Source organism: Pelodiscus sinensis, chromosome 6, assembly GCF_052426305.1.
Source record: "Pelodiscus sinensis isolate ZL-2025 chromosome 6, ASM5242630v1, whole genome shotgun sequence".
In the NCBI taxonomy this organism is placed as follows: domain Eukaryota; kingdom Metazoa; phylum Chordata; order Testudines; family Trionychidae; genus Pelodiscus; species Pelodiscus sinensis.
The window spans coordinates 101542161-101558581 of NC_143057.1; the positions used below are offsets into that span (position 1 = coordinate 101542161).

General features: G+C 40.8%; 1 protein-coding gene across 1 annotated transcript in view; it reads left to right on the top strand.

Annotated features, from left to right (window-relative positions):
- The window catches only part of LOC149524194 (potassium/sodium hyperpolarization-activated cyclic nucleotide-gated channel 1-like), a 42386-nt gene extending 27103 nt beyond the window's left edge, over positions 1–15283 (top strand). Inside the window, exons 2-5 of the mRNA XM_089779543.1 lie at positions 6219–6642; positions 9537–9545; positions 10939–11004; positions 15134–15283. Coding sequence (XP_089635669.1) covers positions 6219–6642; positions 9537–9545; positions 10939–11004; positions 15134–15283 — 649 coding nt within the window. The remainder of the gene's footprint in view (positions 1–6218; positions 6643–9536; positions 9546–10938; positions 11005–15133) is intronic.
- Positions 15284–16421: the final 1138 nt, after the last annotated feature.

Sequence of the window (16421 nt, forward strand, 5' to 3'; positions counted from 1 at the left end):
GCGGGGCTTCTGGTCAGGAGTCATCCAGGTAAGTCTCCTGGTAAGAGCCCGTCTCTGACACCTCAGTTTCTCCCTCCCCTAACCCTCTGCCTCCCTCCTGTATCCTACTCCATATACCAAAACCCTCTTCCCCCTCCTTCTGAACACGTATCCCCTCCCAGATCTGGCACCACAATTCCCTGCCCCAGATCACTATCCTCTCCTGCCCTAAGCTCACAACCCAGTCCCATGCACATCCTCCTGTACCCAATTCCCTGCTCTAGGTCACAGCCAACCCCTCTGCACTCCAGTCCAGTGCCCCAGGTCACAACTGTCTCCTTCACCAAGACTCCCTCCCAGATCCCACATTCCCTCCTGCACCCCAATCCTTTACCCCAGGCTCCCTCCTGAACACAACCTCCATCCCAGGCCCAGCACCTCCTCCATTGATATAGTGGAAGAGGGTGGCTCTCAAACACTTCCCAAATTCTTGGAGTGGCCCCCTGTCAAAAATGATTGCCCTATGCTAATATGATATTTTATAGTTTCTACTATGAATTCAAAATAATGACTCAAATTTAATTTTACATTAAGAGTATAACGAGATGCAGCACAGGTTCTTCTCAAATTGTCCTCTCATAGAATCTTAGTGTTGTTTTAGGTGAAGAAGAATCTTTATAGGATTTGTGGAACTCTAAATTTAAAAAGAGGGTTTGGTTTACAAAAAAACTAATGGTGTTTTAAAATGCAGTGTTCTGTTCTAATGGCAGCTCACAGCACTACCTCATGAAGCATTTAAGCATGCATTCTCTTACCTGAACAATAGAATGGTCTGATACTGTAGGTGGGATATGCACTTTATTACTTTCTAGTTGCTTCCTTTGTCTTTCTGCAGTAGAGACTATAAAAAAAGGTCCTGAACAAGATTTGGTGGTTGTGATTGATGATTAGCAGAACATGAGCTACCAGTGCGATGCTGTGGTCAAAGAGCTAATGAAACATGCTGGGATGCATAAACAGGGGAATCGGAGATAACAGTAGAGAGGTTATTTAGCACTGCTGTGACTGCTGCTGTAATAGTGTGTCCTGTTCTAGTTTCTACAATTCAAGAAGGATGTCGATACATTGTAGAGGGCTCAGAGAAGAGGCACAAGAATGATTAAAATGTTAGGGTATGTCTTCACTATGGGACAAAGTCAAATTAAGCGTAGCTGAAGTCAAAGTAGCTTAACTTGGCTTTTGGCGCTGTCTACTCTGCAGGAAATCGAAGGAAGAACACTCTTCCTTTGACTTTCCTTACCCCTCGTTAAAGTAGGGTTACCGGCATTGACTGGATTGCCCCTGTCACTTGGAATTAGCTGTCTTAACTAGACCACTAATTTGAACCCTGGAAGATCTACAGCAGCAGCTTTGATCTTCCTCTGTAGTGTAGACATACCCATAGAAAGCATGTCTTATGGTGACAGATGCAAGGAGCTCAATCTATTTATCTTAACAAAGAGAAGATTAAGGGGTGCCAATATTACAACCTATAAGTATCTAAATAGGGAAAACATATTTGATAACGGAAGAAGTTCATCTAGCAGAGAAAGATATAACATGATCCAGTGAGTGGAAGCAGAAACGAGACAAATTCAGACTGTAAAGAAAGTGTACATTTTAACCATTGGAACAGTTTACCAAGGATCATGGATTCTTCATTACTGACAATTTTAAAATCTGGATTGTTTTTCTTCTAAAAGATCTGTTCTCAGAATTATTTTGGGGAAGCGATGTGGCCTATTCTATACAGGAGGTCAGACTAGATGATCAAAATGATCCCTTCCGGCCTTAGAATCAATGACTCTAGATGCAAGGGTATGTGTGTCCATCCAATTCATTTTTTCTGAGAGATATCATATAATAAAAAACAAACAGAAGGGTATTGGAGAATTTTCTAAAGGAAAATAAATACTTTCAAATGAGATAGTCATCCATTTTCTTAATAGCTACTCAGATTCCATTTTTTTTTTGGAATAAAAACAGTCAGAACTTTGGTACAATCCTATAGTTTGGTTTTTTAATCTTATTTTGTTCTATAAAGCCTGATTTTAATAAAACTTTTTGCTGACCTTCAGTACTAGAAAGAGCATAGTGGTCTGCATAATCATAATGTATAATTAACTCATTTGTATGGTGGATTGTTTAGGGATGAAATTTCTCCATTCAGAATTCTGGGTTTTGTTTGTTTGGTGCTTGGCTCTGTTTGGGCTTAGTTATGTACCTACTTCCTGTGACTCTTAAGCTTCAAGGTCAATTAGAAGTTAAGCAATAACTTGCTTAGGAATGAACTATAGATATATATGCTTATTCTATGTGATTATTCTAGTTCTGTTCTGATAGTTTTCAGGATTTCTTGGGAGGTTCATAAATTCTTTCAAAGCAGTTAAATCATTAGCACAGAATTCTGTAGAAGTGATGCAGGGATAGTAATTATGGGCTACAGCCCTATTGTTTGTGAAAGTAGATCAGCTTTCTCATCTATTCAGTGATTCTAGCATATCTAAAAACCCCATTGTTATACAAGTTCAAGAACCTTTGTACTGGTTTTGCTAATGGACTGGTAGGCATTTACTCCAATGAATGTGCACTCTCCCAGCAATCTTATCAAGTTATTAATCAAATTGGAGCCACAAAATTTGTCTGGAAAAAATGAGATTTTTTTTAAAGTTTTGCTATCATGCTTTGTTTATTGCAAGTTTACAAATGCACTGGAAAGAAATAAGGATGCACAAAATAGATAGGGGATTATTTGCAAGGGTCTGATCTGTGTGAATTTTTGAATTTCACTTTAAAGCTACTTTAATAATAAAGACTAATCTATTTTGACTTTCATTGGAGCAAATATTTCTCACATATGGAATCTTTCTGGTTGCTCTAGAGTGTATTTTCTAGTTGGTTTTAATCCTTTGTATAATTAGTTAAATCATTTATCTTCTGCCTCATATAGATATCCAAATTAATAGGTAGCAAATTTAAAATAAACTAAAGAAAGAACTTCTTCACACAACACACTGTCAAGATGCCATGGGATGTTGTGAAGGCCAAAAGTATAACTAGAAAAATTCATTGAGGATAGGTCCTATAAACCCATGCTTCAGTTGTCCTTACTGTCCAATTGTCAGAAGTTAGCAGGAGATGGATCACTCAAAATTGTTTTATGCTCATTCCCTCTGAAGCATCTGGCACTGGCACTGTCAGAGATGGGACCATTGAACTGATCCACTATGGCTGTTCTCAAGTTCCTTAAGATATGGTACTACAGGTTGAACGTCTCTACTCCAGCACTCTCTGGTCCGGCAACATCCATGGTCCAGAATAATTTTAGTTAGCCGGATATCCACTTACCATGGGTCTGGCCTAGATTCTCGCAGTCCCATAAAATTTGTTTATGGCTGCTAGTCCTAGCTCATAGTGTTCCCTGCTGTTATTTAGCTCTAATTTACCACTAACTGTTTTCTAAGAGCCTAGTAAACAGTGGAAATGTTGAAAATGCTGCTAGACATTATTGACCTCCTCTGACCCAGCAAATTCTCTGGTTCCACACCAGTCAGGTCCCGAGGGTACTGGACAAAGACTATCTTCCCTGAGTTGTGTTCTGGATGGGGGTGGGGTGGGGAATCATGCATCCTTCTACTTAATGTCCCAGCCTAAGGCCTTCCACCTCAAACCCATGGATGCATATTCTGCATGGTAGGTTACTGACCTGACTACATTTCTGCAGCAAACATTAGGGATTTGAGATGGAGAATTGTACCTAAATGTAATGTGTCATCCTCAAAATGTTAAAGGTCAAGAAAACTGGGCAGTAGAATGGCCAGAAGAGCTTTATGGATCTTTCTGTTGCAGTATGGAGTAATATGCTACCTATCAGAAATCTAGAAGATGCAACTTGTGAGATTTTGACACAGGAGACCTACAACTATTTAATACCACTGAGTGAATAATTGATGTTTTCAGTTCATTGGCAATTCTGAGAAATCATGATGTTTCATTTACGGGTGAACCAAAAATGTTTAGAAATTTTCAGCAAATCAAAAGTTCAAGAAATTTTCAAGTTGAATTAAAACAAAATATCTTGTTTCAAGCCAACTTAGAATTTTTCATTTAGATTTTGGATATTTTGACAAAAGAAAACAGGCCTAGATTAACAAAATGGAGCAGGCTAACTCTTATAACTTTGAGCCTGCAGGTTGGGAAACTCACCCCAGATGTGAGAGCTCTGGAGTCAGTATTCATCTCTTCCTGAGAAGTGATTTGAATTAGGGATGTAAGTAACTTTATTAGAGTCAGCAAGTGGTGGGAGCAGGAGCCAGTGCTGGGAGGGGCCGGCTTAAAGCCGGTTCCCTCTAGCACAATCTCTGCGGGGGGGCAGGGCAATAGTGGGATGAGGCATGAGCCAAGAATCAGCTGATTCCCGGCTTGCGCCTGTCACAGACACTACACCTCTGCTTTTTAAATTTATTAAGGCCTGCTGGTTCTTAATACATTTAAAAATCAGAAGCACAGCAGGGGGAACCCAGGATTAGCCAGTAGGCTCTTAATACATTTAAAAGGCAAGGAGGGACTCAGCGTGAGCTGAGACAGCTGAACCCTGGCTTGTGCCAGGTCCCTCCTGCTGCGCACCAGCCTTTTAAATACATTTAAAAGGCTGGTGTGTGGCAGAGGGTAGGCCCTGTGTGAGCCGGGAATCAGGTGTCCCGGCTCGCACTGTGTCCCTCCTGCTGTGCATTAGCCTTTTAAATGTATTAAGAGCCCACAGGCTTATCGACTAATCAACTACAGGCAGTCCCCGGGTTACATGGATCCAACTTACATCAGATCCCTACTTACAAAGGGAGTGAGGCAACCCCGCACTAGCTTCTTCCCCCCAGCAGACCAGGGAGACGCGAAGCTAGCACCCCCCACAGCAGACCAGGGAGACGCGGAGCGGTTTTTCTCAGCAGACACCTCAGCTTGAGAATAAAGGACTGAGGGAAGTGAGGTGTGGGAGAATAAAACTGAGCTCTGGAGAAATGTTTGGCTAGAGTTTCCCCTACAATATGTACCAGTTCCGACTTGCATACAAATTCAACTTAAGAACAAACCTACAGTCCCTATCTTGTACATAACCCGGGGACTGCCTGTAGTCAATGGAAAATCCATTGGCTAGTCAAATAGTTGATTAAACTAAATTTAACATCCCTAATTTGAATATTGGTTTCCCACCTTTCAAATGAATAATCTAACTACTGGCTCTGGAATGTTTAGGTATTGGTCTTTCCCAGTCTCTCCTGTTGAAGCTGTTCCAGTGACTTTTCTCATTCATACTGGCAATTCATTGTCATAGGGACAGGGAGAAGAGCGTGAGAGATAATCAGTTTGGCTGAAAATATTAAGTGAATTCCACATACATTCATTAAAGTTTTTTGGATGATCAATGATGCATTTCTGAGGAAATAAATTATTTCCCAAAAGTATTTTCCACAACTCTACTGTCCAAACATTTCAGTGCCTCACAAAAGATAGTTTTGTTCAGGTTGAAATATTGGATGAAGATTTTTGGGTGTTGTTGTTTGGGGCTTATTTTTGCTTCTGGGTTTACAGTTGCATTCCAATGTAGTTATGATGTGGGTACATTATCTGGGTGCCTTGGCACATTATCTGCTAGCTTTTGGGTTTCCATTTGGATAGAAGGCAAGAAAGAATTTCATTAGCTTGCTAAAGCATTCATGATTGACACCAGGCATCAGTGCTTTTTATGTAAACACGCTGATAGGTTTTGACAGGAAATCTGGGGAAATCTATTGAATCACATTTTCACCTTTCAGATATGCCATGGAGGAAATAAACTAATGCCTTGTCACAATCCTTCATTTATCCCAGATGCCAGTCATTAGCAGGCGGATTGTGGAATGTTTATATAATTATTAGTTTTTACAGCGATTCTACATGTTTCAAATAGGTTAAAAGAAAGAACTCACATAGCCTTAATAAAATAAATAAAATATACAGAAGAGCTATTATTGTATATAGGACTCATCATTAGTCCTCACTTAGGCAAAATTGCGACTGGTTTGCATATTACCTGTAATGTACAGATGCAAAGACATATACATGATCCCAAAGGGCTTATACAACTAAATACTCAACATTAAATTGATGTTTTTTGAATTTTATAATTGCATAAATAATTCTGATGGTGATTTTATTTCTTCTAGGTTTTACTGGGACTTAATAATGCTTATAATGATGGTTGGAAATCTTGTCATCATACCAGTTGGAATCACATTCTTTACAGAGCAAACAACAACACCATGGATTATTTTCAATGTAGCATCAGACACTGTTTTTCTGTTGGACTTGATCATGAATTTTAGAACTGGGACTGTCAATGAAGACAGCTCTGAAATAATACTGGACCCTAAAGTCATCAAAATGAATTACTTAAAAAGCTGGTTTGTAGTTGACTTCATCTCATCAATACCAGTGGATTATATTTTTCTCATTGTAGAAAAAGGGATGGATTCAGAGGTTTACAAGACTGCTAGAGCACTTCGCATTGTGAGATTTACAAAAATCCTCAGCCTGTTACGTTTATTACGACTTTCAAGATTAATTCGATACATACACCAGTGGGAGGAGGTAAGGCATATATTTATATCTATTCACTGTGGTTTTATTCCTTAAAAAATAAAGAATTAGAACTCTTTAAAGAGTTATAAATAAACAAAGTGTGAAATCAATGAATCGGAAAAAGGCATCTTCACTGCCCATACACATAAGGGCTAGTTGATGTGCCAATTTGTATGAAGGTGGCATAGTGGTGTTACCAGTTTCTGTCCCTTCTATAAAGAGAAGTGTGGACTAAATATGGCAGAAAGTCTGAACCTTTTGTAAAATTCAGGGTCCAGTTGGTAAAACTGTTTCTTTACACTATCCCCATTTGTTTGTTTCAAACAATTTAGGGTATGTTTACATGGCATCTGGGAACGAACCTCTCAGCTTAGGTTGACAGATTTGCATTAGTGGGGCTTATGCTAGCACACCAAAAATAGCTGTGTAGATGAAACCAACACACAATCTAGGTGTGGTGTATTGTCCCACTTAGTGGCACCAAGACCACTTACAGAGAGAATAATGAGTCTGCTCTACAGCCTAGCTGAGAGGGGTTTTAGCTCATAAGTTAGAGGCTCATGTATTAAGCTTCTCAAGGTCCCAGGTTAGATTCCGCTTGTCATTACATAAACATTGTTGCTCAGTTTGGACTTGGACTCTCAAGTTCATCCTACCTCTTGTCTGGTTCAAGCCTGAACTACAATATCTACACAGATATTTTAAGTCTATCAACCAATCCTGGGAGACTTGCTTTCAGATGCAGTAGAGACGCCCACTGTGATTTGATGTCCATAAAAATCAATAGGACCTGCACAACTAAGGCATTTTGTTAATGTCAAAAGTTTTTACTTGTGCTGTGTTATAAACTTTCCATGTTATGACCTTGAAAATGGAAGACATTTACAGTCTAGCAGGTCTTTTAGAATACAGATGCCTGAATAAAGATGTTAAATATTGGTTAATTGAATAGTCGTTTAACCTCATGATTTCTTATCAGTTACTTGACTATTCTATAGTCCCCGGGGGCACGACTGGCAGCCAGTGTGCTGCAGCCCCACTCCTGAGCAGCTCCCTGTCACTCCACATGCTGATGCATTTGTATCAGAGGCAGCAGCGCAGTGCCAGGCGGGAGCTGGTCTGCGATGAGAGCCAGTTAAAAAACCAGCTCCCCTCGCAGACTGATTGCTTGCTGCTCCACACTGCTGCCTCTGATACAGAGGCAGCAGCGTGGGATGGCAACTGCCTCTGGGGGCTGAGATCATGAATCTGGGGTGAGCCAAAACTGAGCCCATCTGCCTGCCTGCCTGGCTCCTAATATATTTTAAATGAAGAGCTGCCGAGGGGGAAGTCCCAGACTTGGCATGAGCCAGGACTGAGTCAGGCTGCTGGCCAGCTTGCTAAAAAGTTTACTGGAAAAGGGAGGAAGGAATGCATGTAGTCTATAGTATTAACCTGTAAGCTTTTGCTTATCGGTTAATTGGTTAATCGACTGCACGATTACATCCCTATGTCTGAAGGCTTTTGTGGAGACTGAATATTTTGATTACTGACCTGGTTGTGAAAAGGTGATTGCCACAATCTTGAATTAGTACTTTCTCAACTACTTATTTCTAACATAATATATTAAGGAATGATCTCATGCTGTCTGCCAGCTTGGCAGAGGTTACATTTCCAGAGTTACAGGAATGATTGGAATGAAGGAATTCCCCTACTATTTGGCATGCTAGGAAATATCATAGCCAGCAAAAGTATTTGAAGAGTTTCTACACACATTATAAATCAATCATTTAGTTTCTTGCTTATCTCCATTTCTGAAATTGCAAACCATGAGTGTTTTTGTTTTGTTTTTCCCAGTGTGAGGGGAACTTCTAAAAGTAACAGCAAAACATAACTGTTGGCTTTTAAGACTTCTGTTAAGCAAGAAACATGAAGAAGGTTTTGTTTCTAAAGAATATTTGTTTGAAATGAATCTTGTAATACAGCGTTTCCAAAAGTGTGGTCTGCGGTGCAGCACTTGTCCTCGGAAAAAAGATACCGGTCCTCAGAAAAATTTTCACGCATAATTCTTGGGGGAGAGCCCGCTGCCACAGTGTCTCTGCTGGGCATGCTCCCAGGTGGTGGGTCTAAATTAGGCAGGCGCTAGGACCCAAGGAGAAGGCCGTGTGCACCAACGCAGAATGCTGGATGCAGCCGATAAAGCAGCCGGGATTGGGTTCCAGGGAGGGAGGGGACGGAACAACCCACTGGATAGGTAAGGCCAGCGACATGCCCCGGGCAGGGTGTGGCCTGTGGTTTCACCCAGAACGCAGGTGCGAGTGGGGGAGAGGACACAGGGCTACTCACCCGGCCTCCAGGGCCCATACGAGCCAAGTCACCCGGCAGGCCTGAGAGGGACCTTCTAACCTTACCAGTCCCGAACGGGAGTAAAGTAGATACCTCAGGGTTGGGGTCGGGAAACTGCCCAGGGCATTGACACGGCCCACTCCTGTGGGCACTGGGGGCTTTGGGAGGACCAGAAACAATTTATTTGCATATTCATCATTTGCTTAATGAATATGCAAATACACAAATAAATATTACTGGTCCTCCAAAAAATTGTGAATGGGTTTTACTGGTCCCCAGTATCAAAAAGATTAGAAACCACTGTTGTAGGATATTTTGGTGCCTTTTCCATCTCATATGTTTATCAGCTGTATCCTTTTAAATATACTAAAGTCTCCTTTTTAAACAATGAATTTGTTCATAATATCCAGCAAGCAAATCAGGCCTGACCCTGAGAAGTGCAGAGTATAAATCTCTAGTTCAGGTCCATGGTGGTGGTTGGAAAACAAAAAGCAGGTTTACGGGAACTGCTGATGCATTTCCATTTGAAATCAGTCCCTAAATTATCTTTATGAAATCTGGTTATTTCTACCTTCTAGAATGACATGGTAGGTGACCACTAGGATTGCCAGATTGTTTCAACAAAAATACCGGACACACTTGACATTACACGTCAATCTACATTACATCTTATTTAGAAAATACTGGACGTTTATATTTTCTCAATTTGTTTCCTGAACAGAAAGCTCAAATACTGAACTGTCTGGTTCAAAACTGGACACCTGGCAACTCTAATGACCGCCAAATTACAGAGTAATTACTGTTTATATATTAACAATACACTGTGCTTTAGCTACGGTAAGTGATTAAGAAACTCTTTCAGACCTTCCATGAACCTTTGCTTTTACCTCTGCAGTATTTTCTAGATGGACATCTTTATGAATTGTTTTCAATGGCATTATCTTGCTTCAGACCAAAATGAGTTAATGACATATATATTATATATATTCCGTTAATATTGGAAGTGAGATCTCAAATCCAACATGGGCCCACAATGTTTGTACTCAGAAAGGTTTCTTATTCAAAAGGCAACTTTTTTGTGCCATTTATCTTGGCCACTAAAATGGCAGAAACAACATTCCTTCCCACCCAAAAAAAAAAAAAATCCCTCAAAACAAAACCCAAAACCAACAACAAACGAATTCAAAGCAGAGATAATTGAGTAGATGCTTCATTCCATTTTCAACTGGCAGCCATTGAGAATCCCCATGGCAAACAAGCTCACCCTTGGGCTGCCAAATCATAACTCCATTGTTGATACCACAGAAATGTTTTTGAGTTGATAGTTGTTGTGCTTGTTGGACGTATAGGCAATGGCAGTCCATTTCTTTGGGAGTTTCTACCATGCCTCTCTATCATCTTGATATCTGAGCACCTCCAGGAAGATAGGAAAAAAAACCCAAATGACCTATTAATGGTTTTTAATAAACAAACACTTCACTTTTTGAGAAGACCCCAGTGACCTTGAAAATGTACAAATGTATTAACAATGTGGACTAAATCAGAAATTGTCACCCTAAGTACTGACGAATGCAAGAATGAAATGTATACAATGAAAAATATTTCTCTTTCCATTGTATGCATTTTTGACATTTTAGTTAACTTTCTTATGGATTTTCATACTTTGCTTTCATGTCCTCTAATAGCATATTGCTATTTTAAATTTGGTGAACTCTTTGACAGTGTTCTACATCATTATCTCAGCTACAGATTATAGACTACATTAGGATAAGATAATGGCTTAAAAGGGAACAAAAATAGTTTAAATGTAGGATGAGCTGTGCTTGAAAGAACATTAGCTGTATGGTCCCAAAGTGATCAGTTCTTTGACCTTTGCTGGTATTTATTTACACTGCATTAAAAGCACGCCTGAGAGAGAACAGTTGTTAACTTTGTTAATGACACAAAATAAAAATTTGTTTCTCTGTTTACCGTTTAAAGGATTTGATCCTTTGTGCAGATGGGCTGATGTGGGATTTTAAATGTGATTTAGAAAAATTAGAAATGGTATGTATTTCTATCAAGAATGGTGAATACTAGACCAAAAACACTAGACGGGCCATAAGTGAGTCCTTATTTTAATAAACTGCCAACAGAATACATTCAGGATAACAGTAATAGACAAACAAGCTTGGATAATAACATTTATCCTGATGAGATTTCTTTTATAGCACTAAGCTACAAAAGACAAATCAGAATTGTTTGAGATATTTCCAGAACTCTAAGATGAATAGGCTGCTATTATAAAAGGATTTTTATGGGATATTTTTCACACATGTTCACCTACTCTTCTTTCTCTTTCTTGATTTTTTTTACATAATTTAGTATCCAGTTCTAATAGCCACATTCAACAATTTTTGAGGCAGCAATGTGTGTAGTCCTGAACCTTTTCTTTTAAACTTTAACTATTACAAAGGAAAACAGCTGCAGCCTGCAGTATAGTTTACATAAATTCCAATTAGCTGTCATGGGGTATTTCCTTAGTCCTTCATGAATTAGTACAGGCCACAATACTTCAGGTCACCTTAACCACCACTGTGTTGTATTTTGTTGTTTTAGTACTTCCCACTTTCTTCTTGAAAACACAATGGTGCTAGCAAGGCCAGCTCTGTCTTCCACCACCTATGCCCTTTCCTTCTTCCAGCTCTCAGCAGCTGGGATTTCTTCCCCTTCTACTTAACCCCTTAGCAGTAACTCTGTGTTGATAGACATTCCAGTTAGGTCCCAATTAACCAATATTAATGGGGATTTGAGTGACAGCTCCCGTCTAGAGTTGTTAGAGTTTAACGGATTAATGGTTTAACCGATAAGCTGAGACTTATTGCTTAATGATATTATTTAAACTCAACTGGCTCCCGGGGGTGAGACTTTGCTGTGGCAGGGAAGCTAAGCCTCCTTCTGGAGAGCTGGGTGGGCAGGGGCTGCTGGCTCCACTCTTGGGGAAGCAGCTTCACTGCAGGCTCTGCAGTATTAACATTTAATACTGCAGAGCCTGCAGTGTAGGCTAAGATTTTCAGTAGTTCCATGGTAACCATATTGAATAATTTTTAACATCCTGCTCCTGACTCAGCACACCCTGTCACCTGAGCATAGTTAATGTCAAGTTATGTTAGTAGTTAGATCAGTGGTTCTCAACCTGCAGCTCGTGGGCTGCTTGTGACCTAAACACCCCACAACAGTGGCCCATGTGACATCCACAGGGCCATACAAGTAGTATCTTGGATGTAGCTCTCTTGGATTCTACCTAGTATAACTTCACAGAATTAAAAGAGTTGGACAGAAGGATCAATACTCAGTCCTGAGGGAATTCTGCAATTTTATTGTGACCCCAAATGCAGCAATTTCAGAATTTCCCCAGGACTAAATACTATGCAATTTAAGTGACTGATCACACAGCACAGATTTTGAATCATGGAAAGTGAATAATCAAATGCAGTTGTCACAATGAATAGTTCAGAAGCAAATTGATGGGGAAAACTTATTCACCTAAAATATTCACAAAATTTCAATAAACAAATTTTAAAATTATTATTTTTATGGTAAAATGTCCAGTAGAAAATGGGGTATGTTGGATCAGATTACTTTGAATAGTTCAGAGTTTTGTATGGACTAATCAGCTACTAAAGAAAATTTTCTGTCAGCTTAAAGGGATGGGCTGTTAAGTAGAGTATAATGTAGTTTGGCTTGTGGTTTTACTTTTTTTCCCCCTCCTGAATAATTCCTACTTTACTGACAAGACTTTCAGTTCTTATTGTGAATCTGGTATGTTATTCTTGAGTTTTTATTCAGCTATTTTGGTTGGATATATTTCTTTCAAACTTCTTCTTTCTTCAGCAAGGTACTTCTAAACATGATTTGTAATGGACATAGGAACGTCTGTTTTTATACTGTTACTTGTAATTACAGAACAGGCATCAATAATATGCTCCTTTAGGCTGAAAGCTTAGGCAGTGTTTGAGTCCTCTTAGGTTTGTTTCAGTTAAGAGGAGAAATTTTATGATGCAAATTAGGTATATTTTTGTGATCAAGGCAGTTTATTTACCAAAAAGATATAAAACAGTGTTTCCTTTAACATAGTAGAAACAAACAATATAAGGCAGTTCTTGCCTATAATGCAACAAATAGTCTAGTAGCACTTTAAAGACTAACAAAACATGTAGATGGTATCATGAGCTTTTGTGGGCAAATCCCACTTCTTCAGATGACTGGAGTATTAGAAGTCCAGATCCAAGAATAAACAAGGGAAGGGAAGGGAAGGGAAGGGAAGAGGGGAAGGAGGAAAAAAGAGACACAGGGGGAAAAAAGGAGACAGTGAGTAGATTGTTCAAGTAGTTACAAGAGGCTGATAAGAACATTTAGCACCTTTATTGTTTGGTTGTTTGGTTAAGTCATTAGGATGTGGAAGGTAGTGTGCAAGCCAGCAGATGTCTCTGTTCATTCCATTCACATAAGAATTAAACCTATAAATGTAGTTAATACCTTCCCTATGTATTTGGCTTGTGGAATTGGCCTGAAACAACACGGTGACTTGGAGATCTACTAATTAGTGCCCGGGCAGGTTAAAGTGTTCTCCAGCACGTTTCTATGTATTGCCTTTATGGATATCTGATTTGTGTCCATTAATTCTTTCCCGTAGAGATTGACCAGTTTGGCAGTGGGGCATTGGTGGCATTTGATAGCATAGATCACATTAGTGGATGTGTGGTTAAATAAGCCCCTGAAGTGGTGGCTGATGTTGTTGAGTCCAGTGATGAAATTGCTGGTATAGATGTGTGGGCAGAGTTGGCACCAGGGCTAATTCAGGGGTGGGTTCCTGCATGATTATGATGGAGGTGTGTTGTGTGGTTACTGGAGAGAATTTGTTTGAGGTTAGGGAGTTGTCTGTAGGCGAGGATTGGACTTTCCCCCAAGGCCTGTCTAGTCCCTCCCTCTCAGTACCATGCTCATGATTGCTTCACTTGCTGTCTATTCACTTTTTCTCCTGCCTTTTCCCCCCTAACATGTTCATAAAACATGCCAAACCATCCTTTATCCTCTGCATTTGCTCAGTTCTTGCTATGTGGTCCATTGACTTGGGAGGTGGCTTCTGTTGTTTCCGGTGATTGAAGTACATTAAGGAACTTAATTACCTTCCCTGTATCCAGAAAAAAAAATTCCTAGCACACCCATTGAGTTTTAACCATGTCTGTGATTTTTTATGAGTCAAAAACCCACTTGATGGCTGGTGTTAATACCTTCCAGACTAACAATAAATAAAACTATACTCCCAGAAATACACCATAAATCTGTGATGTTGAAACATCTCATTTATTCGGGATATAAACACGTTTTTAAAATGCTAACCAACTGCTAACTTCAGCTGAGTGGGGATGGGCAAAGAAGGCTGTGTTTTGTAAAATTCAGATACCAAAAGTAACTAAATTTAAGTAAAGCCAAAATAAAATATGGATCACATCTGGTTTAAATTTTACCTGAACTGTTCAAGCTTTCAAGGGGTAGCCAAGTTAGTCAGTAATTGGAAAAACTTAAACAATGAATAGTCTAAGCAGCACTTTAAAGACTAACAAAACGTGTAGACGGTATCATGAGTTTTCATGGGTACAACTCACTTCTTCAGATGAGTCAAGAGGATTATTTTAATTCTACCTTTTGCTAATAATATATCAGAGCAAATCACAACTTCACAAAATATCTTACTGTTTTACTGATTGCCATAGTGTTGTAATAGCTGATTTTTATAAGCTGCATGATAGTGGGGTGTCCACATTTGAAACAGCTCATGCTTGTCGTCTAGAAAAAGCATTCAGAAGTATTGAGAGACCCAAAATAAACTGTCTTGATTTGGAGCAGTTCGCCCCCAAAGCTTCTGAGGCCATGGCTTCATTATGTGGAAGATCGATGCTGCAGTGGTCAATCTTCCAGGGTTCGATTTAGTGGGTCTAGTGAATATACACTAAATTGAACTCAGAGTGCACCAGGAGTTCACGAGGAGTAAGGGAAGCTGACAGTAGCATTTGTTCCCATTGACTTTCTGTTGTGTGCGCTGCATGGAAATGTGACTTAAGATCCATGTACTCCAGTTCCATAATTAACGTAGATGTTGTGTATCTTAATTCAACCTTCTGCTGTATTGTAGACCAAGCCTGAATGTTCAGGTAGCATGTATCACCAAAATCCACTTTTGTATGGGTATTTGGCTAGAAGATTTCAGCCTTTTTTAGTATGTGAACCACCTGGTTATGGTGGTTGTGAGACATTCCAGGATACAATCCAGACTAACGAATAGCTGTGTCATGCCTGCCCTATAACTTGGAATGCCATTTACAATGCCTTGCTGCTGTAGCTTCAATGTGGACTACTCACAAATAATTTTCATCATATATGTTACCCTCAGCAATGTCTCTGTGAGTGCTGTATCCAGCTACTCCAGACCTTGGCTCTCACGAGCCTTGGTTATGCTGCAGAATGACCTCTCAACAGGGGCAGATGAGAGTTTTGAGAGGCCCAGGTCAGCACAATTTTGTGGGGCCCCCCTTGGAGAAAAAATTGAAAAAAAGCATTCCTCCTGTGCCCACTCCTCCAGTAGCCCCACTCTGATCATGTGAGCTACCCCTCCTCATCCCCTCTCCCTAACACCTCCCTCTACACACCTGCCCTGCCTCTCTCCTCTGGTGCTGATTCCTCCCCTGCAGGTGTCTGCCCTTCTGCTTCACCCCCAGAATTCCCTGGCACCTGCACCTTCCATTACCCCTGCACCGTCCTGGTGCCTCCCCCTTCTCTCACTGCCCCTGTGCTCTTTGCCCTCTTTTTCCATGATGCCCATCCCCTCACCACCCTCTACACCCATTCCTCTCATGTCCCTGTGCCCTCACACATGCCTTGCTCCATCCCCACCTTACTCATGCCCACCCCTCCTTTGAAGTCTTCTCCCAGCACCTCCCCCTCCTCCCTTTAGCCCCCAATGCCCTTACCCTCTCCTCTCCCAGCATCACCCTGTCCCCGCTCCGACTGACACCTCCCCTCCTGCCCTTTTCCTCATCGTCTCCACTTGCCCCCCTGGCATTTGTCTCTCCTCCACCCTGTCCCTTGGTGCCTTCCCCTTTCTTCTCCTGACCTGCCCCCCTCCTCTCAGCACAAGCCCCTTCCTCTGCCATCCACCTTCTGTCTTTCAGTTTGCAGGGCGGTTGCAACCCCAGCCCAGGCTCCAGACCATGTGCCGAACTGAGCAGTGCAATTCTGGGCTGCGTGGTTTTAAAGTTCCGGGACGTGGCATCATGCCACGCCCGAGCGTCTCCCTTCTCAGCTGTTGCCCAGCATTTCAGCACACCGCGCATGCACTCCCCCGACCCCACATGGCCCTTACTGGCTGGCGCTGGGGAATTTAAAGTGCAGGGCTGTGGCGCTTTGTCACAATCCCCCTCCTC